Source organism: Mus caroli, unplaced genomic scaffold (genome assembly GCF_978045245.1).
Source record: "Mus caroli unplaced genomic scaffold, Mus_caroli_1 scaffold_11, whole genome shotgun sequence".
Classification (NCBI taxonomy): Eukaryota; Metazoa; Chordata; class Mammalia; order Rodentia; family Muridae; genus Mus; species Mus caroli.
The window spans coordinates 40,201,469-40,224,322 of NW_028227266.1; the positions used below are offsets into that span (position 1 = coordinate 40,201,469).

General features: G+C 45.4%; 1 protein-coding gene across 2 annotated transcripts in view; it reads right to left on the minus strand.

Moving 5' to 3' along the window:
* Window positions 1-3,778: 3,778 nt before the first annotated feature.
* The window catches only part of Tecta (tectorin alpha), a 68,376-nt gene continuing 49,300 nt past the window's right edge, over window positions 3,779-22,854 (minus strand). Inside the window, exons 13-23 of one of the 2 annotated variants that reach the window (XM_021172356.2) lie at window positions 21,603-21,986; window positions 19,169-19,455; window positions 16,956-17,236; window positions 13,648-13,758; window positions 12,251-12,453; window positions 11,158-11,321; window positions 10,447-10,695; window positions 6,038-6,200; window positions 4,946-5,033; window positions 4,561-4,677; window positions 3,779-3,950 (exon numbers count right to left, since the gene is read on the minus strand). In XM_021172356.2, coding sequence (XP_021028015.1) covers window positions 3,850-3,950; window positions 4,561-4,677; window positions 4,946-5,033; window positions 6,038-6,200; window positions 10,447-10,695; window positions 11,158-11,321; window positions 12,251-12,453; window positions 13,648-13,758; window positions 16,956-17,236; window positions 19,169-19,455; window positions 21,603-21,986 — 2,148 coding nt within the window. In that variant the 3' untranslated portion in view covers window positions 3,779-3,849. Of the gene's footprint in view, window positions 3,951-4,560; window positions 4,678-4,945; window positions 5,034-6,037; window positions 6,201-10,446; window positions 10,696-11,157; window positions 11,322-12,250; window positions 12,454-13,647; window positions 13,759-16,955; window positions 17,252-19,168; window positions 19,456-21,602; window positions 21,987-22,854 lie in introns of both variants that reach the window. The other variant, XM_021172355.2, reaches the window with a different exon arrangement.

Here is a 22,854-nt window from a genome sequence, read left to right on the forward strand (position 1 = left end):
AACAACAGCTAACCTAGAGGCGATGTGCAAACAGCAGCATGCAACCAAATGTACAGTGAATATAATCTCTCCATTTGTTTTCTCAGTATACAGAATTTGATTGTCGAGTTCTTCCTGGAATGATGGCCCTTTTGTGTTTTTATTTCTATCTATAGACATTGAGATCTGTCCCTCTGCCATGGCAGTGTTTTCTTAGGAGGGAGCCATATTTCAGCGAGCATAATTAAACCATCACCAACAGAACCTTCCATTAGTCAGAGCAGAGAGCTACTGCTCTTGCTTGGTGGATACATGGCAGAGGAGTTTGCATTCTGCTTCGGGGGAAAGGCCAGTAAATATTTCATGAGCTCTTCTCGATTGGATTGTTTATTTCACAACATTTAAAAGAGATACTTAATTTTTCTCAGCAGCTATTTTTTGTCATCCAGTTAGAGAAATAGATATTAAGGACAAAATTTGCATGGGACGCCCAAAGCTGGTATTTTCTCGGAGCGAGGCTTACTGTGCGCATAAAAATAAATCTTACGGTGTTCTTCAGAAGATGCCCTTGGCATCTCCTGTGTTTCCTAAAGCTATATTCTGGTAATGTTCTGTAGCTAAGGTGTGGGGAGGCGGGGATTGTAATTTGATTGCTGTGGTTTGATATAATTCAGGTTTCACGCTATATTAAAAATGGACACTAGAGGGTGCTCTTTGATCTTCTTTTTCTCTGGCCTGGCCGCCTATGTTGGTACACCCAAGTACTGAAAATTTCCCCAGTGTTCTAAGCAGGACAAAAAACGCAGCGATACATGCGGTGCGGAGATACCCTAAGGTTTGGAAGAGAGTCATAGGGGCTCTAACAGGGCTAGCTTCTTAATTAATTCAGAATTAGTAAGAAGCAATGCTTTGTATCCCAGCCCTGGTGGCTGTTATCTTTTGATAATTACTTAATTCCTTTGGTTGCAGGAATTTTATTAGATTTCAAGCTCTTGCTAAATGTCAAACGATTCTAAAAATAGTTGGAATATTAGACTATGTTAAATAATTAGTGCTCTCAAGCTCTGCCATGAGGATTTTGAGTAAAGCACACACCTAGCACTGGTTAAGAAACCAATTATAGAATCCCCAACTGTCACAAATAGCAGCTCCCTGCTCCCCGGGTGTCTCCCTGGGTACTGAATTCCATCAAGGAGCTGTCCAACTGGCTTTGTTCTCTCCTTTCTGCCCTTTGCTGACCAGACTCTTTCCCTCTTCCCTGTTTGAGTACAAAGAATTATCTTTCCTGTTCGCTGGTTTGCGGTAGGCTCTCACACAGCCTGGAATGGCCGTGAACACCTTAGGTTACAGAACCCAGCTTTGAACTCCTGACTCCCCTGCCTCCACTTCCCAGGGATTAGGACACAAGGGATGTACCTCCATTTCTGGCGTCTGAGGTATCTTAAACTCTCGCGTGGCTATGTTTAACAAGTGTCATTTTCGAACATAAGAATCTTTGAGGGTCAGCAGGATGGCTCAGCTGGTAAAGGCCGTCAAGCCGATTACTGAATTTGATTCCTGGAATTCATTTGGGGCAGAGGATGAGAAGAGTCAGGGCTGGATCCTGGTTTTTAGAGAAATAGGCTGAAGGGCCTGCTTGTGCTGTCATTTGTGAGGGAGTATTTCTCAACTCAGAGAGACATGCTTGCCCTGAAGACAGCTTGAAAGCCATTGCTGCTGGTTTCCAGTCTCCCTTACAGGCTCAGGACAGGTTTCCAACTTATGGGGCCTCTGAAAGTTAGTTGATGGCCATGAGACTTGTGCTAGCCAATGGAATGGGAACAGCAACAAGGAGACTTCCAGGCAGAGAAGTGACAGAGGTGGAGCTGTGGGAGGGGCCTGAGCTGCTTGCACTTATTCCTTAAAGCCACCCACTCAACTGGTGGCATTATAAAATAGTGACACCACCATCAATCTCCTTTCCAGGAGACCAGCGAACGGCAGACTCCACAGACATGAACAAGAAGCAAGTCTGTGTGGCTTAAGCCTTCGAGACCTCGGGGTCTCAAACTGTGTCACCATAGTGTGGCTTGCAGCAATGGCATACAAGTGAAGGACGTCAGACACGTGAGAAAGACAAATGCCAGTGGCAAAAACATGGCCAAAGGACTAATTCATTTTATGTTCTGTATGTATGATGATACGCATGTATGTATGTGTGGTCACATACATATGATCGCATATGTGTGTGCACCTTTGTGTGCAGGCACTGGAGGCCCGGAGTTGATGTCACATGTCCTTGTATCGCTCTCCTAATGACATTGTTATGGGAATGGGTAAAGATAGATTGCTAAGTAATATTTACTGGGTGTTTTTGTTCAAGCTTTATCTAAGAAACTCAATAAGGCATTATTGTGCTTGACCCATCTGATTGGGATGCCCCAGGCTTCTCTGGGGTGAATGAAGGAGACACAACAGCTTGTCTGAGTCCTCTGCTCTCAAGGATCCAGGAGTAAACAGAATACACAGCCACCATCGGTTTCTGACCCAGCAAGGATGAGTATTGAGAATTGGCCCTTATTGGTAGTTTTGAAGTTTTCGTCCACATTCAGTATTGTCCCCAGTGACCCTAAGGTGTCCAAGCTAAAGCACACATTTCCTTCCTTCATCTGTCCCTCTTTTAGCTCCTGGGCACATGCAAATGCTCTAAGCTGCTAGGACTTTCTGGTTCTCCCAACAGGGCAGTTCAGGGGCAGCCTCTGCCTCTACCTCACTTCCTCAGCTCAGTGGCAGAGAGATGCGGGTGCTTTCACAGGTAAAATGGCAGCCATTGCTCGGGGCCCAGGTAAAAAGAAGCTGTGGGTTTCTGTTTAGTTTTTCCAGAGTTCCTAGACCAAAAAAAAAAATCTAAACTGCCACCTATTTGAATCCAATGTAACTTCAAAACAAACTTGAAGTATGGTCTACTGTGTTTCTAACCTTAGAAAGGAAGGAATTCCAGGGATTTAGCAGGCCATATATCTTATAGTTAATTACAGTATATGTTTATTTGGCACTTACAAAAGAGGATGTTGCCTGTTTCTCTTCCGCAGAGTACCTCTATGCTCTGAGGATGCCCCTTGAGCACATACCAGCAAGGACGTCACACATACATGGAAGCACGGGCTGGCCATGGCCACCCACTGCAGTGGCCACAGCTCGTTCCTTTCTGCTTTTAATCCTACCATGCTGCGACTTTATATACAGAACTCAACAACAGGAGGGAGTCCAGGAGCCAAATAACGAGAATACTTGAACACAAAGTTTATTTAAGGATAAAACACATTAAAAATTATTTGGTTGATTTGTAAAATGTGAAGGGCTGGGTTTGAGGATCAGGATGGGTGGGGTGAGGTTCTCCAGGTCTGCAAACATCATCTCCATTGACTGAAGCTGGCAAGGCAAGGTGGAGGCCACAGCAGGAGGGGGAGGAGCTAAGCAAAGTGAGCTGAGGGCAGTGTTGGCGAGGCTCCACAGAGAGAGTCGCAGCTTTAATTCAAAGTCACAGCAATAGCCTTGCCTGTAACCACGGTGTTCCAGAAACAGCGCGGGACAGACCAACTTTTCTGGCCAGCTTTCCCATCAGACTTCTGTAGCCAGAGCTTTCCCTGGCTGGCTTCTGGCCTGAACCTAGGTTCCCAGTGCCAGCTGTTTGGCATTGAGGGTAAGAGCATGCTTCCCTCCCATTAGCTTTGAGAAGCCACTATTGCATACTGTGGAAGAGGAGCCAGGAACATTGGTGTCCTCCAGATCTGACTGCTGGAGGAAGGTGGCGTGAGTGTGAGAGGCTGTTTTGACTTGGGGACACACACTTTTATACCTACAGGGACTGAAGAAAGCACCCTGAGTTCGTTATGAGGTTGCGCCTGATTTATAGACAAAATGCCACAGTGAGATCTGGGTCATGATGAGAAGAAGTGTCCAAACTTGAAGTTCCACTGAAGTATTAGAGGCTGGGGACAGAACAGAGCATAGCAAGAACATATCAGATCAGCAGGATTCCGACCTATGGGCCACCCTCACATTAAAGGGAATTCCTTGGGGAAAGGGAAAAACTCAAACGGCCTGGATTAAGGAAGGAGAAAAGCAAATTAATCCAACCTTTAAGAGAGCCCTGTAAACCTCAAAGGGAGAGCCAGGAAATCAGATGCCAATGTGATTGGCTTTCTGTCTGCTTGGCTCTATTTTCTGGACTTCATGGGTCTTCTGCCTCAACCTCCTAGTGGCTGGGATTACAGGTATGTCCCTCCCACCATGTCCAGCTGAGACTACCAACTTAACACAAGAGGACTTGGGGTCAGATTTATGGTCAACACAGCCTTTAAATTACTAAATCAATTTTGTCTTAATTGCTCACTTCTTCTAGATGAAAGACCAGGGACCCAAGAAGGTTTGGTTTTGATGGTAGGTACCAGAACTCCTTTGGTGTTTCCCTCTCTGTCTGGGATTCTCTGGGATTTGCACCTGCAAGAAGCTAACTGGGCTCCAGTGAGCTTCTCCTTGTTTGTAGGAAAGGAGCTTCCTTGGTCACTTAGCTGCCTGCCCCCTTCAGGAGAAGCCCACCTCTGCAGCTCCTTCCATCTTCTTGCAGGGATCCGGTCACACAGCTGCACAGAGGCCCGTCAACCCGGCTGGTGCAGATCTGCTCACAGCCGCCGTTGTCTTCACACCAGTCCAGCCCTGAAAACGGACATGTGGGAGACTTAATGATAGACAAAGCAGCATGGCACCATGATCAAGGCGGAGGAGGGGCTTCAAAGAGAGGGGAGAAGAAAGAGTTGTCAAAAGCCAATGAAAAGGTTTTCCTGGAGGACACAGGCAGTCCACTCATACCCCTGTCTCTCGTGTCTCCTCCTCATGGTGGACACACACCACAAGGCAGGCACACCTGAACCTCGAACTCCCACTGTTTTAGTAATCTATAGTGTGTTTTAAGGAACATACATACTTTTTCTCCTAATGGGTCCCACTGAAATGATCTGTTCTTTGTGCTCTTTTGAATAATCTGTGGCGATCCTGGAATTTTGTGGGCAATTCTGAAAGACAGAACACCAGAGGGAGATTTCACACAATTAAGCTGATAACTTATTCTCCACCATGTTTCCACCTCCAAGAGAGACGGCGGCTTCGGCCTCCAGCGCTATTGCTGCTCAGATTAATTAGAACCAATGCATTCTTGATCATCGGGCCCACTGGGACTCTAGGCTTTATGTCAAGCAGAATTAAATATACTCTCCACACCAGAATGAGATTCAAAGAGGCTCTACGCTCAGGAATGAAAATTGTTGGATCTCGTCTGATCCTAATGTATGCAGCACCATCTGTAAGTAGCTCTGACCATAATTCACATCTTGCTCCTGTAAACATGATGGAAGCATAAAGATGGACTGCAAAAGACTAGGGGTGAGATGCTAGAGCAATACAATCTTGAGGACATAGCCACCCATGATGAGGATGTCAGTCTGGCACAGAGGAGATATCGGTTTTGCCCCTCATCTGCAACCTCACCCAGTTCCAGACGATCAGACCCTAGTGCCGTTCTGATAAACTGTGAGTACTTGGATAGACAGTATTTCGAGTGGGAGAGCCAACAGAGCACAGGCTATTTAATTTAGTATGCATGACTCATTATGCCCCTTGAGACTACTGTGATGCTCCTGACCCAAGCCAATCTCATCTGTTCAGGGTATAGACACTCTTGGATACATTTTCAAGGTGTTCCAACAGTAGAATAAACACCACTGGCGTTTAGAGGCCCATAATGCTGTTAGCACCCTACACGGCACAGCTCAACTCTCCTACACAAATTACTCTGAGATGTCAGTGGCCCCAGGATGCATTGTCTAGCGTGAAGTCAATGGCCTTGTGGCATGTCAGAGACTGACTACCTGGCTGGGCATCATTCCACTATATTCTCTCCTCCAAATATGACCACCCACCCCCGAGTGCGTTTGAAGGGCTCCACTGTGGACGCCTGGTGTCCACAGTCACCGAGGAGCAGCAAGAGCAAGGTTGAACACTTGGCTTTTTGTACACTTACAATCTTGCAAGAGTATTTCTCTGAGTCACAGAGGGACACTGCACAGTGAAGATGAACTTCATCGTAGTCTCCGATGAACTTGAAGACGGTGACATGGAAACGACAGGTTAGGGACACTCCGTTCTCCTCTATGCCAATGGTGTTGTCTTTGATGTTCTGACATCTACTCAAGAAAAAGAAAACTTGATGAAACCTTAGCCTTGTTTGTATTCTTCTAGAGGTTAACCCTCGCCTTCACGTCAAGTTTCCATGTTTCACATAGAACAACCGTAAACGCTAAAATCGGTTTTGCATCTGGAAGTGACCTCTGGATGGCTTCGGTGCTCTGTTTATTATCACTCCCTCTGATTTTCACTGTTTGTTTCTCGACATCGACTGCTACTTTGAATTGTTATCCGGACTGCTACTGCCAATGAGATGTCTGTGGGGACTGCTCTCAATTTCCCCTCGCTTCGGGGATCTCAGTCCGCCCCCTCACCGTGCTGTGTTCTACAGAGGACGATTTAACAGGCACATGTCCTACATCCTCGGTTTTCCTCAGTTAATTATCAGAGTTGGCAGGGGCCCTGATTCAAACCCTTTGGGACTCTTCCCACACTGAAGTAGGTAGGAGCTGTAGGAGAGGAGGGGCAGGGTAGATGGATCCCAGGGATTGTCTGATGGACGGGGAGGGACTGCCTCTTTCCCACCTCCCCGCCTTCTTGCCATCTAGCCAATTCTCTGTTCCCGCCAGCAGCACATCCCCCAGGTTGGTTGTTTTGCTTTAACAGCCACTTAAAACCTCCCCAATGTAGTCTCTCTTGCTCATGTCTCCTCGCCATGCTTTCCCCACTGGAAGGCCTTTCTGTTCTGCTTTCTTGGGCCCCAATCAATAGCACCCACCTCCATATAAATAACCCTTACACTCATGCCTGAACCAGGCACAAGTAACATTTCCTAGATTTGACAGATGCATCCTGCTGAATTTCTCCAGTCTAGGGATCAAGTCGCAATTACCACTGTGGCTCCAGCCCACTACATGGCATATTTGAAAATCATGTCTGGATTGATGAATGAGGGAAGGAAGGAAGGAAAAAAGGAAGGAAGGAAGGAAGGGAGGGAGGGAGGGAGGGAGGGAGGGAGGGAGGGAGGGAGGGAGGAAGGAAGGAAGGAAGGAGCTGTGGCCACTGTGAGTCCACGGAACCAAAAGACTTTCAAAGTGATAAAGATTTTAAAAGGTACCCCTTTCCTGTTTGTTTCTTTCCCCTAAGCCCACAGGATTAAATAGCTCAGCAATAAGGAAAATTAAAAATTCAAGTTATCCTTCAGCGTCCCCACACCTATTAGTTTTCGTAATTAGACAAAATGCAACTTGCTTCTCAAAGCAATAGTCTCTTAAACACTTCGAACGGAAAACTAAGCGTGCCAGCTTCCGTTGTCATTATTATTCATTTGGAGGGTCTAAATCGGTTCAAGGAGTTTCAGCCTCCCAATCTTCATGGGGACCTTCCCTCTTAGCCAGGCCCCCACCTCTCTCTCATGTGGATGACATAAAGTTTAGGTGTCAAGACAATCTGGCATCAGAGCAGAAGAGAGCAGGGATAGCTGTCTGGACGCCTATCTTAAAGCAAGCAAACAAGTCTAGCATTGACCGGCATTTGTCCTTTTCCCTGTCTGGGCACTGGAACAGAAGGGAGAAGTTGCCTGGACCCCCAGATTACCAGGCTGGTGGCAGAAGCTGGTGTTGCCTCTGCCCTCCACGTAGCTGGGGAGGAAGAACTGCCCTCCCTCACCCCGTGGGTAAGGGGCTCCGTTTGGCTGTGCATCGATTCGTCTGAGCATGTTTTTCCCATGGGTTCACAGTGGTGGGAGGCAATAAGCACACCCCTCTAGTAAAGGACTGATGGATTCCAGTTCTCTCTGAGGATGAAATAATTTCCCACATAACAACAGTTTAATTTGAAGGCCTTTATTTAGACAGACCCAAGGGTAAGCCGAGATTTATGAACATGCTCGCTGGCTTGCTCTCCCTCACTGGGTCAAGCCCATTAAACACTATTTTTAAAATGCTAAATACCACCTCGTCCTTCAAAGGAGACCCGAACATTGTCATTTGGATTTGTAGAATGACTCATGTCTTAGCTCTTGTATTTCGATACAAGAATTTTGGAAGGGGAGGGAAGGAACCCAGGAGGAGAGAAAACGGCTCTGTTAATACCGTCTTCAAGGACTGAGGCACACCTAGTAATTTCTAAGTGTCTTCCTCTGTCTCTTGGAGGGCTGACCAGAAAGATGAAGGCTTTAGTGAGATCATTTGCTAGGAAACTCCATAACACACCTGGACAGTGTGCCAGATGTCACCAGGGCATTTGGGTCACTTCTCTGTCCCTTGCTGTTTGGTGGCCTTAGGTGCTTTCTGCCTAGCTTCTCTGAGGTTGTGTCATCAGCAAACAGTGGCTATTTAAACTGTCCCCAAACCAGGCCCCTCTTCTCTCAGAGCACATATTCCTTTTCCTGTACCCACAAGCTCACGATAGCTTCCGGAACTACCAGGGAGGTAGATGCAACCGGAGAAGTGCAACGGTGCCTTCTCCCAGCAAGGGTGATCCAAGATGGACAAACCACCTGCCCTTCCTGGGAATCTGAACTTGAATTAATGTGCTCTGTTCTTAATGATAGCAACAGGGTCTGAATGTGAGGCCAGCACTGCCAGCAGCTGACTAACCACATCCATGACCTAGACAGATAGATGAGTAAAGGCAAGACAGATCAGGAAGGCTTGGAATCTCCTTGAATCCATTCATCCCTGAAATTTACCCACATTTGTGATTGAGTGTGTGACCACTACATCCCTTTTTAATTTTCATGTAAGTTGAATAACCCTTGCTTCTACCAGTTATGCCAGAAAAAAAAAACTCTGACTAATATAGCTGTCCAAATGAAGAATCCTTGTAGTGGGTGACAAAACCGTCAGAGGGTCAGATGATGGTGATGCGTGCCCTTCTGCTGGCATACTAAAACGTCACTGTGTTCTACACTAGAGGCAAGTACATTTCTTTGCATATGTATGCCATGGTCGTAAAATAAATTATTAGAAAATGTATCAGCGTGTGGGTAAGTTGCCTGGCACGAGCAATGTTTTTACTCATTCCCGTTGTTAAGTCTTCTCATTCATTAGTTGAATAAATTTCGTTGTGCAGCCATCTTTCAGGAAATATATGAGGAGGTAGGCAAATGATAATGAGTGCAAGAGGATTGATGAGCACAGGAAACTCCTCATGCTACACAACCTCGCTTTCTAATAGTTTGGGTTATTTACATTCAATCCCCAGTATCCGATGGGAAAGAGTCAGAAGTGATTCATCAGGTTTGAAATTGTACGGTGTTCCTATGATCTCGTGAAGCCCTGCTCCAGCCAGCCAGCCAGGAGGTGAACCATTCCTTTGTCTAACGCGTCTGCACTGGATATGTTTCTCACACACTAGTCATATAGTAGCAGTCTTAGATACCACTCATATTGACTGTTGTGGAATCTCAGTGAGTGTGCTAGCAGTCTCTATGTAGTAGCCTGAAGCTGAGTCCCAGGGCTGACGTCATCCGCCTAGCTCCTCCCATCACGTCAGCTCTGTGTCCCTCAAGTCATCTCCATAAGATGCACCATAGTAAAATGCTTTGACAGAGACTATGCTCACACAGCTTTCATTATACTATAGTGTTTCAATAGCTCCATTTAATTATTAGTTGTGATTATTCATTCCTTATTGTGCCTAATTTACAAGTTAAACTTTATTATGTAAACATTATGCATCTACAAGGAAAAAAATGTAGGTTGTTCAGAACTATCTATGGTTGCAGGTAGTCACTGGAAGTCTTGGAATGTATCCCCTCTCAAATAAGGGGGAACCACAGTATGCTAATTTCTTTTGTTGTTGTTGTTTTTAGTATTATTGCTGTTGTTTGTTGTTGGTACTGGGAGCTGACCCCAACAGCCCTAGCACATTCTGGGAGAGAACTCTACCACTCAGCCCTATCCCTAGTCCCTCTTTCTTCTCTTTCTTCTTCCCACCTCTGTCACAGCCCTTGACCTTCAGCTACTTGCATTAAATCTTTCATTTTTCCAGAATACCGGATCCCTCTCCAATTGATGATTCAAGCAGGCAGGACAGAATCCCTTCTTTAAAGCACCGTATGATAAATGCACTATGGCAGGGGCTCTGCACTAACTTGTGTGACTGCAGACAAGTTACTGGATCATGTACAGTCTACCTCCCAGGGTACCAGAATGAGATAAATCTGATGATACAAAATGCTAGTTCTGTGGGTGTTAGCAAAAGTTAATACCCATTCCCACTCTTAAAAGACGGTGCAGAAATTTTTACACTAAAGGCTCAGAGTCGGTTGTCAATGGCGAGTTTGCCACGGCCACTCACCCTCCTTCGATGATGAAGTACCGAAGCTTGTCATTGCTGTCTCGGGAGGGGGTGGCGTAGCATTTGTTGAGTGTGAGAATCAAGTGTGTAGAGTCAGCTCCAACCACAAAGACGCCCACGTAAAGCACATCCCGAGTCGTCAGCACAACTTCCCCTTGGCGGTAAGGGTGTTTGTAGGAAGCGTTTTTATAGAGTGCCATCTTGGTGGTGAAGCTGCCCTCTTGGGTCGGAACTGTCAGGTTGATGACACTAACAAAAAAAGGAATTGTATGTGAGGCAAGGAACCAAAAATACATAAATAAAATTGGAAAAATAAAACCCCAATGTTATTTATTCAATTAACTGCCATTTTTTTTCAAGCTACAGTGTAGAGGGAAGACATGGCATGCAGTCCTCAAGTTTAAGGCTGCCTTATCTAATTTGGTCCCTACATGGGGCAATTTACATTTAAATGAAATTAAATAAAATAAAAAATTCAATTTATCAGTCCCCTGAGCCAAATTTCAAGCACTCATTGGTCACAGGTAGTTACTGTATCACATTATTCAGAAAGCAAGCCTTCCGGTCATTTAGTCTAGAGCATTTTGTTTCCAGAAACATGAATTATATTTTCCCTGGTGCTTCAAAGACAAATGCTAGCTACTCTGATGCTGCTAACCTTAGCTGTCAAGAAGAGAGAAAGCAGGAGAGCAGCCCCTGAAAAGTCTTTACCTTAGCATAGGCTTCACGACAGAGTCTAAGGAGATCTTGATATCTAGCTCATAAGCGCATGAAAATTCCACATTGATCGTGCGGTCCCTCGTGATGATGTTGCCGGTGTTGTTGGCACTTTCAATCCAGATTGTGTTTTTATACATGATATGAGTGCCATTGGACTGCAGATCAAGGGGAGGTCAGAAATCATTAAACACGGAAGTATGCGGTTAGCATTTAAAATCCATCTCCCGGAATTATAGAGAAATGGCTTCGTTCCATGCCAAACCCAGAGGCTAGAATACATCAGCATGGAACCAGTCTCTGCACCAACTTGGGGAAAGAAGTGTTGCCACTGATATTAGCAGTGCCCTTCAGATGATAACCTTGAGTACCCATGGAGGGCAGATTCCGTGGACCACTGAATTCCAACTACAATCAGATATCTGCTGGAACTTGGGCTAGAAAAAGCATGAGATACCAGCAATGCCAGGTGAACATAAATTGAATCAGAAATTCTTTTTCAGTCCTCAACTTGAAATCTCCCTTCTAACAAACCTTTTACCAGGTACACATACAAGTACCAACTGAACAAGCGAGTCTCACCTCCATAATCCATTCTCCCTCCGAGGAGAGCACTAATGAACACAGGAAGGAACACAGGCGTAGTCTTTATTACATCCCAGGAAGGGCCAAGAGGAGATGAGAGATGCTTAACTAAACCAAATCCTGGAAACAGTGGCATAAGTGTTGGGGCCTTTTGGTATTTATACATTCAGCTCCTTTCTTCACCTAATACCTGTAGGACCTAAAATGGCTGGATGAGGCTCTATTTACCTAGGAAGACACTAGAAGCATAAGAGAGCCAACGGAAGTCTTACAGATAGAGAACAAAGGACAGCAGTGGGCATTGCAAACTGAGAGAGGAAATGTACCGCTTAGAATTCTTTTTCTGTTCACTCTACCACTCAGCCCCAAATGATGATCAGCCTTCCTGCCTTTCATCTTGTCATAGTCTGTCTCTCTGCTATTCATCAATGAGTGTATTTCTATGCAGACTACCTTGGCTTTAAGGATCATCAATGCACTCCTTCCTGCCCTGTCTTCTCACCTGCACGATGTTCCCACAGTTCCCTTTGGTGTTGTTGATTTGAAAGGAGATAAAATCCTCGCCCTCGATGCCAGAGCACTGCCGGTCATTGATTCTCACGCCCTCTCTCTCAAAGCCCAGCTGAAAGAGCTTGCACTTAGATATGGACACTTCCATCTGGGCTGCCTTGCAGGTCACCTCTGCGTCGATGATGTCATGGGAATCTGGGGAAAGGGGGAACAAGCCTGTCAGCGGGAGTCTCATCTTGCTGCAGGGGAGGGCTGGGCCACCCAAGGCCATGTTTCTTTAGAGGCAGGAAACAATCTCTACTCAGAGGCTGCGAGCATTTCTAATTAAGCTTTGATCACACTAAATGAGTACATGAATTCATTCAAAGCAATATCTTGGGCGTTGGTGGAGGCTTATTAAAAAGATAAAACTGGTAATAAAGTGCCTTTTGTCTTTTCTGGAGAAACCCGGGCCTTCCTCCCACACACGCTGGTGGCAGGTACTTTTGTGTAAGTGACACACAGAATCTGTCATAGTGTGGTCTGGCTGGGGACCAGATACCCCAGCAAGAGCTGTGCTGGCTTAACCCTACCACCCGCCCTGGCTGAGCCCAGCTCAGGAGTACCTAGTGAGTCCCGGTGAGCACCAACAGAGGCCTTTTCTCTTTAATAAACACTATAGAAATAAAGAAAACTATTTTCGTGTGCCTAGGTGAGGTGCATTGCCCCCTCCTATAGAACATTCTATTCACTTGGGCTTTTGTCCTAAGTGATGCTAATTTTAATATGTGCTCATGAGCTACTTGGTTTGGAAAGGCTCATGGAGCCAAAACACAGAGCACTTCCCCTTTAAGCTGACATCCAGTTGGGCTCATCCGAAGACAAGGTCATGGCTAACCCTGGGGAGCTAAGGTTAGAGACAAGAGAGCCAGTGCTAGTTAGCTGCTGTTCACATCAAACATGTCAGCTCTGTCTCTAGGAACAAAAATCTTTGGGTCAGATAAAACTGGCTTGAAGTCAGTCTTAAGGCACCTGGCTCTCTCCTCCTATTTCCTTCTTGTTGGCATCAAACCACTTTACTTATTTGGGAGTGGAAAAGACCACTTTGGATCTCTCTGATGTTGCCTGGACTCACACGTGGTTCTGATCGATTCCATTCACATACTCATTTGCATGTTAAAGTCTACTGTTGCAAATGATGTAGCTATGCGGAGATGAACATCAGCCTACAGCAAGGCTGCCTACAGCGAGGCTGCCCAGTTGTTTCTTGGCTCTTGAAGCTTTGCTTTGGGGGTTTCTAACAGAGTGGGGAGCACACACAGCTCCTTCTCTGGCACTTCCCTCGATCATCAGCTTCTTCATCAGCCTCTTCATCAGGCTTCTGCAGTGGAGATGGCGCTAATCACTCACTGTTTCCATAGGGAGGTGGCTCAATGCAGCCACATAATTCTCCTCCGTTGTCCAGCTCGCAGGTCCTGTTGGGACAGTCCGCCCCCACACAGGGGTCTTCAACCACTCCTGCTAAAAAGGAAAACACAGAAACACACAATTTGATTTTCACACTACACACAGAGGCATCGGATTACACTCAATTTGACACAGTTCACTGGGGAATGGTCAGGTGGGCCCCTGCAAGTTGACAGACAGGATGACCTCTAAAAAATAATGACAAGTAGTGATGATTGGACGTTTCCTATGGCTCTGCACTATGCCTCGAGGTTTGACTGAATTCACATGATTGGCTCTCACAAAAACTTCCCAAGATGAGCAATGTAGCCCAAATTTCACAGCTAAAATTTACCCAAGGTCATCCAGGAAGGTGCGTTGTGGAAATAAAATATAGACTTTTCTACCAAGGAATTCTGTAATTTCTGCACCTATCCTACCACATCACAGTTAATACACCCACCACCCCATATTGTATCTAACATGGTTTGTATATATTATAATTACTTGAATTTTCTGTATTTATAGAAAAGTCACGTCCAAATAATTTGTTTCTCTGTTTCCAGCACCCAGCCATCTCAATGCTTGTTAATAACAAAATTAAGTTGTTAGCTACAGATTACAAATATTTGTTAATAACAAAAACTTAAGACTCCTAAGATCTCAGAGAGGCCCCTCCGACTGAGACTTTTTATTTTGATTCATGATGCACCTTTCCCATAAATATCTACTTTACATTATAAAAATAGGCAGATGAACAACTATACCTAATTCTCCAATTCAATCAACAGTACCATTTTGCTGAAAGGAGAAAAGAATCGAGGTAATGATCGAGGTAATGTGAAAGCTTCAAGGACATAAATGGCCACCGTGTTGCTCTGAACACTATTCCTGAAACAGATGGCTGGCTCTTTCTGCAAGAGGTTCAGCACTCCATCGGACACTCACTAACCAAGAGCATTGCCTTTTACTGATTTTCAACCTTCTTAACCCTGCCACCTTTTAGTACATTTCCTCATATTGTCATGACCCCCTCCCCCAACCATTAAATTATTTCATAACTGCATTTTTGCGACTCTTATGAATCGTAATGTCAATATCTGATATACAGAATATCTAATATGTGACACCCCCCCCCAAGGGGTCACAACCCACAGCTTGAGAACTGCTGCTTTAAGAGAGTCATTTCTTTACATGATTCTTCTTTTTACCATCCAAGGAAGAAGAAGTTTTGTTCAACATGCCATAGCCTTTTTTTGCTAAGAAAACACTTGCTGGTCATGAGCCAAGATTTCTTTGAGAGTTTTTCTGGGGCTTAGAAAGGTCACACAGGTTAGTTACAAGAAATAAGATCAGAAGATCAACCATATATGTTGTAGCAATTAATGACAAGACATTGGATGCTTTAAAACTACTAAGCACGGTGATTTCACCCCAGACACATACCAAAACAAGGTTAATAACAAAACTCAGGGGCTGGAGAGATAGCTCCGCAGTTGCAGGCATTTGCTGCTCTTTCAGGGGACCAGGTTTGGTTCCTAGCACCCATATGATTGCTCACAACCATCTGTAGCCCCAGTTGGAGAGAATTCAACTCACTCTTCTGTCCTCTTTCGACACCAGGCACACGCATGGTGCACATACATATATACAGACAAATACTCATACATAAGACAAAAGTAAGGAAATCATTTTTAAAATAAGGCCTTCTCTACCCACACCTTGTTCTATGTGGCTGTCAAGCACTTCTAGTGTAATTAATTGTTCATGGTGAGGGTACAGAAATGGCTCAGACTCATGCTGCAATTTCTAGAAAGATGAATGAGATAAGCCATCGGTATCACTTAAATCTATTTATTTTGAAAAGGCTTCCTTAAAAAAAAGATTTATTTATTTATTTATTTATTTAATGTATGTGAGTACACTGTCACTGTCTTCAGACACACCAGAAGAGGGCATCAAATCTCATTACAAATGGTGGTGAGCCACCATGTGGCTGCTGAGAACTCAGGACCTCTGGAAGAACAGTCAGTGCTCTTAACCACAAAACCATCTTTTCAGCCCCAGGCTTCTTGTTTTTTTTTAAGACCCTTTTGCTACCCACCCAGTGTGCTCCTTGTGTGGCACAGGAACAAGAACACAGAGCATAGTCAGCAAAAGGAGTCAATGGCTAATACAATAGACAATGGTCAAAGAGAGCGGGAATGGTGAACGGTATACGGCCCACAGGGAGAGCCCAGCCCAAAACCTAAACATTCATTTCTTATTTGACACACAAGGTATAAATACCCTCTGACAAAAAAGCTTGTGTGTGTGTGTGTGTATACAGACATAGTCAGACAAATTTCAAAAGTTCAAACACTTAACTTTAGCATTATTTAAGATGTGTTTCTTATGAGCACAGTGGAGTAGAATATTAGTTCCCAAACAGATTTCCAACAGGCTAGTACTTTTCTTAACAGTTTCCGGAATTACCAAATGTATATTAGAACTAACTACACCATTTGTCCTGTTTAGATTCTGAATTGAGTGTACGTCCACACTTAACCATGTTTACTCTATAGATTCACCAGTGTGCATGTGTGGTTCGGGAATGTTCCTGGACACACACTGGCTTTTAGATGCACGCAGAGTTGGTAGTGTCTGTCTGGCCACAGACACATACTGTGTTGGTCACACTATCATACTGTATGGGCACAAATATACATAGTGCCCACTTATATGTGTATGTACACATTAAGATGTACTCCACTTATTTAACTGACACAGTAAAAGGGTAAACACATCGCATAATGGAAATACTATATGCATTCTCACTGCAGAAAACAATGTATGAACTAGAAGCTGGTTTAACGGATGGACCTTGTAAACATCCATCCGCAGCTTCCTTTGAAGCTGGGTGGAGCCACCTCGGTCCAGCTCCTCTTGCCATTTGCGGTTTCCCTTTCTGGGATGGAAGTCATGGTGGAGCTGAGTTGAGAAGAATGACAGCCAGGAGTCCCAGGCTAACTAAGTCCTTCCATGAAGTCAGTAAACGGGTACTTCCCAAAGCCAGAGCCTCGTCATCAGCTCGCTCTTCAGATTCCATCACTGGACAGGGGCTACAAGTGGGTCAGGCTCCCCTGGAAATGCCCCCTCTTTGAATCTCAGGGGCAACTCACAGCCCTCTCCCCTCCACCCCATGGAGCAGGTGGGTAAGTAAATATGGGGTGGACCTGACATCAGACAATGCTACCCCCACGGTACCCATAGAAATAAAAGAATTCTCTTACAGCAATTCTCTTTCTCAATCCACTCGGTACTAAGGATGCCGAAGGAGCGGCAGGCCTCCCCGTAGGCAGCCAGGGAGCCACACAGCTGGAACTTCTTGTGGTTGTAGCAGCCATCCAGGTAACAGGACTCGTAGAACGGGAGGGGATCAAGAAGCCCATAGCAGGGCTGGAAGAAGCCCTTCATGTCGGTGAGTTTCAGGCAGTAGCCGTCACCCTGCATGGCCTGGATGTGCACATTGTCACACGTGGCTGCGTACTGTGAGAACTGTAGCTCGTTGCAGCTGGGGGCGAGAGGTCTGGTCAGAATAAGTGAAGCAAAAACAGCTATCTGAGTTCTCCCATAGAAGGTAAAACCACATCTATTGTACCTGTTGGGCTAGCCCTGAAGTTTATATACTATGCAGATATCAATGCTGCCTAGCAATGTGACCTTAGGAAAGCCAGGCCTGGGTGGTCTCTATCCACTTAATAAGGTGAAATAAAGTCTATTGTTCATCACTGGGATAGAGTGCAGATAAAACGCCAGAATGGAGGGCTGGAGCAATGGTTCAGTGGTTAAGAGCACTGACTGCTCTGCCAAAGGTTCTGAGTTCAATTCCCAGCAACCACATGGTGCTTTACAACCATCTGTAATGGGATCCGATGCCCTCTTCTAGTGTGTCTGAAGACAGCTTCATTGTACTCATATACATAAGAAAAATAAATCCCTGTCTCGGAAAAAAAAAAAAAAAGAAAAAAAGAAAAATAAATCTTTCAGCCGGGCGTGGTGGCGCACGCCTTTAATCCCAGCACTTGGGAGGCAGAGGCAGGCGGATTTCTGAGTTCGAGGCCAGCCTGGTCTATAAAGTGAGCTCCAGGACAGCCAGGGCAATACAGAGAAACCCTGTCTCGAAAAAACAAAAACAAAAACAAAAACAAAAACAAAAACAAAAAACAACAACAACAACAAAAAAAAAAAAAAACGCCAGAATGGACTAGCAGCCTAAGTGCCACATGCCAACAGGTATTTATATAACAGCCACTCCTACTTCAATATCCTTCATTGACACCATAACCATTAACAGCATATTGCCAGAATAACAATGATGATGCTTGCAGAATTAAAGACCCACAAGGAAACCCAGGAGCTTCTAGCCAGCTCCGATTTAGCTGTCTGAGATCAAAAGCAGAACTTTTGCAAGGGAGCTGTGTGTACTTGACGAGAGTTCACGGAAGGAAAAGGCAAAGAAAGGCAGGAGGAAAACAAAATAATATGAAAACAGAAACGTGGGCACCTCTGGGAGACTCAGCCCTTGCTCACTGGTGGGAAACCCAGAATGGCTGACATGTCCTGAGAGCAGCTGCACTCTACCTGAGTGGAGCTGAGGGAAGCAGAGCCAAATTAGGAGTCGGGGGACCTAGTCCTGGCTTGGTACTCACAGGAGCTCCATGCAGATAAGCCACTTAGAATGTTTCTCCAAGGGAAGAAAGATACCCAACGAGATGCTAAGGTCCTGCCCTGGTCTGGGTCCTCTCTAATTCGCAGAATAATCCTAACAAGTGATCTATTATTCAGTGTTAGCTTAGGGCAAGGCCAGGTGGTTAGAGCATCCTTTCTATAGCTGGGTACTGGGATGGTACCTGACATGTAGGGAATGAAGGGATGGAGGGATCGGGCCATGGTAGGAACAAAGGAGTGTCAGGAAGCAGAAGCATCCTGAAACTCCTCTACAGAGCCAGGGAGGTGTCCGCATGATTCTCCAGCCCAGAGGGATTCTAAATCAAGATCCTTGGCAGTAACTTGTTTAGCTCTGTCTCAGCTGGCCAGAAGGGAAGAGGCTGGTCGTCACCTCTATAACCCACATTTTCAACAAGGCTCCCTTCATTCACAGCAACTTCTGCCTACATCAGCAAAGCCTTGTAGGGGCTCCTAGGTCCCAGGTAGATAGCTGGTGACAGCTTCAGATTCTAACCCTAGGGACACGCTTCTGGGTCGCTGAGAGCAGACTCACTTGATGATTTTGAATCCTATCACCTAAACCCAGATGCCGCTGTTGGAAAAATGATTGGGGTCTCTAACGCACCTAAACTCCAAAGGCTAAACTCAAAGCTCTGTGTGACAGGAAGGGAGATGAATGTCGAGAGAACTGTGGCTCCTGTTCACGGCTCCTGTGGACGTGCGTGGGCAGATTGGAGCAATGAGTCTGTGGTTTAAACTGCTGGGGTACACGCACCTCTTCTGCATGCCGTTGGTCTTCCAGCTCTGGGCCAGCACCACACTGCTCACCACGGGTTTCCCCCGCAAGGTCACGTAGTCGTCAGTCATGTCTCCATTGAAGTTCCCACAGAGCCCACACACTTTGTTCTGCAGCCTCTCACTGATGCTGATTTTAATGACGTTGAAACCATTGTAGTATATCTGGATGTCCGGGCTGGTGTCGATCACCAGAAACCCCTCACTGCTGTAGATTTTGGTTGCCAAGCCCGTGATAAATGGAACATTTACTTGTGTGCCATTCACCTATTGGAGCCAGAGAGACAGGAAGTCGTTACCTGAGGGCTGGGTTCAGCCAATCTTTTCGGCAAAGAGCTAGATTCCGCAGGCCCTGTGATCTCTACCACAGTTATTCAACTCAGCCCTTGTTGCTGGGCCATCAACCACCATGTGTATCAAAGTGGTTTCCAATAAAGTTTTTCGGGACGCAGCTCAGTCAGCAATGTGCTTTGCTCAAAATCACAAGGACATGCGTTCACTCCTAAGAACCCACATTGGAACAGTTGGGCATAGTAGCTCATGTTTATGATTCCAGAGTTAGAGACGCTGAAAAAGAAGAATGTCTGAGATTTGGGGGACAGACAGTCTAGTCTACTTATCAAGTACCAGGCTAGTGAGAGACCCTCATCTCCAAAATTAAATAAGTAAATAAAAGTGGGTGGCACCTTTATTCATGCTTGTCCTCTGACCTCTACAAACACCAGAGCATACACGTGTGTGTGTGCACACACTAACACACAGACACGGCACATGGGTTGGCCATAGGTCATAGTCTGACGACTCCTGTGCTAAAATTTAAGACTATGCACTTTCCGTTTCCCCCACAGGAAGCAAACTATGGGAAAATAGGAGTGAAGAGAGAAGAAAACATTAGAATCAGATTGCCCTCCGTGAGTGGATAAATTTGTGTGTGTGTGTTAAACTTATACCAGCATCCACCAATTACCGAAAATGACATCATAATCTTGTTCTAAGGGTAGTCCAACCTGGTTACTATGGACCTGGGGACTACTACCCTGTTTATGGTTTCCTTGTTTATAATGTACAAACCTGAAGCCTTCCCAGATGTCTTATAAACACAATATTTTCTGCATTTGTCATTTTCCTGCTTTTTATAACATTTCTTAGCCCTTGGGACAGGATATAATATGCTTTTCCTGTACTTACAAAATAAATTGGATTTCCCCCCTCTGGTTATTAGTATCGCTGTTCCATTAAAAAAAAATGATGTGTTGTTTTTTTTTTTTTAAATCTCTTTACTTTTTGGCTAACTCAGGGTGTTATTCATCAGTGGTGTCTGTCTGGCTCTCCTGATGGCCACTTTAGCCTTCCCTTGTATTCTTGGCCAGTGAAGCTGGGTCTGTACTGGCCAGTTTGCAAAAGGAATCAGAGTGTCGAAAACAGGAGCAGCTTTCCTGGAAGCTAAAAGCCAGCAGTAAACCCTAGATTCTTTCTTTTAAGCCTGCAAGAAGCAAGCCTCTTGCCTGGCACTGTATACTAAGCTATTTGATGACTCTTTAAATAAAGGTGCACTGAGTGCTAGATTTAGCTGAGCTGGTGGTGGAAGGCACTGTATTTCAGAACATGTCAGTGTGGTATTCTCCCCTTCACATCCCACCTCCTACTTGAGCTCACTGTGAGGGAGCCTGGCTCCATCTTTTGGGTCAACCTGATGTGCCTGGTCTGGTGTAACTGACTGGGGCTCAGCAGTTCATAGGGCAGGTTAGATACTTCCTAAGTGGAGTGAGTAGGGTGTTCTAAGCAAACAGTAGTTATGGGGGTGAATAGGTCCTTCACATGTATTTACATACAGGTCTTTATAAGCAAAACCCACCAAGGCAATGGCCCCGAGGAGGAATCAAGCTAAGATAAATTCGACATTTCCTTTCAGTTGGAAAGTCACCGTGGGGCCTCTAGTAGAGGCATTTGCTTGGCTGGGCTTTATTTAGGTCCTTGCTTTCACAGGCAAGTGCTTACCTTCTCTTTATAGAGAAAGTATGGCAGAAATGAAGGTTGATCTTAGAATACGTGGGCAACGCCAAGAATAATTGCAAAGGCTCTTAAAAGCTAATGAGATGCCTTTTAGAAATTAATCCAGAGCAAAAGCTGACTTATCTACCATTTTATCTCCTGGAGCTCGATTGCTACCCTGATGTCATTACAGCCTGAGATGTTAAATTTCCTGCCTTCGGAAGCATCAGCGACAGAGGCAGTGGCTCACTCTTATACCCACAGGAGCTGCTTCCTGCTTCAGTTCTCTGATGCAAGGATACTTGGAGCAATCCATTAATATTCTTCAACTCAATTATCTGGGATAAATGACAACGAACAGCCAGCTACCCCACCCTGGCTTCCCTTGGCTCATTTTGTAAGACTCAGAATCCGGTTGTCACCTTGACAGTGTTCCGATCGTTGATGAGAATCTGCTCTTCGTTAATGTAGAAATAGACCGGTGAGATGATAGTGAGGTTGGGCGAGGACCACTTGTCGAAGTTGATGATGAGCTGGAAGGAGATGTCTGGCAATTTCTGGCAGATGGTTGAGAGCACGAAGGCACAGTTGGCAGGGAAGCGCAGGAAGGCACCATCGAACGTGCGGAAGACACCACCCCCTGCCGCTAGGCAGTAGGAGGTCTTGGTGCTGAAGCAGCCGCGCACCCCACTGCGCAGGGCGCACTCCTCATCTGACTTGCATTGGCGTGGGTCGCACTGGATCAGGTTGCGCCTGAAACAGCGGCAGCGCCGCGTGCAGTCCCCATTCCAGAATAGCTGCTTGGGCTGGAAGAGAAATGTCATAGAAGAGTTAAACTATGAACGCAGACTGCAATCAAGGTTGGAGACCCTCAAATCCAGCCTAGCCTCCCTTTAATGCAGCTTGGGTTAGCACCCAGAGCGTGGAGGGAGGCTGCCTTCGTTCAAACACTCATCCCGTTGATGCAATTCCGAGGCCAAATAATACGCAATTTAGACTTTATTGGTCTCAATCAAGGACTCTGGAATCTTTATGGCTGGGGTTGCTGAACTAATCATAGCCTACCTGAATGTGCAGCTAGCTGTTGGAACTGGGTGAAGAAGAAAAATACATTGTAGATTTTCTTAAGCCTGAGAGAGAATCAGGCTTCTAAAAAACATAGGCTCCACTTTAGGATGAAATTTAAATTCACTTGGGAATGAGAGGACAGTGCTTTAAATCTTGACCAGTCGAAAGAAAGTGATAATCAACTTGCATGATCAATCATTTATTTCATTTCCCAATAACTCGCCCTCCCAAGCACGTCCCTCACTTCAGCTGATTTCTGATTTACTTCAATCGCAAGTGCCTCTATCTCTGTGTATGTGCGCTAAAGGTGAGGTCTCTAGCTAGCGTCCTAAAGGAAAGCTCTGGGGTCAGGCCACTCATAAGTCAGCCCCGGCCCTCAGACTTCTTCAGAAGATGATTCAAAAGTGATAAAATGCCTATAGCACGGTGTGTCTTTAACAGGAAGCAACCATTATTTTATATTCCTCTGGAGATGGACAATATATAGACACAGTTCTACTCCGTAGAGTTTATATTCTTAATCTTGTACTTGCTCTACATTGGGAATATTGAGAAACACTCACAGCTGTCCACATGTGAGGACCACAATGCGTAGACAGCAAGAGA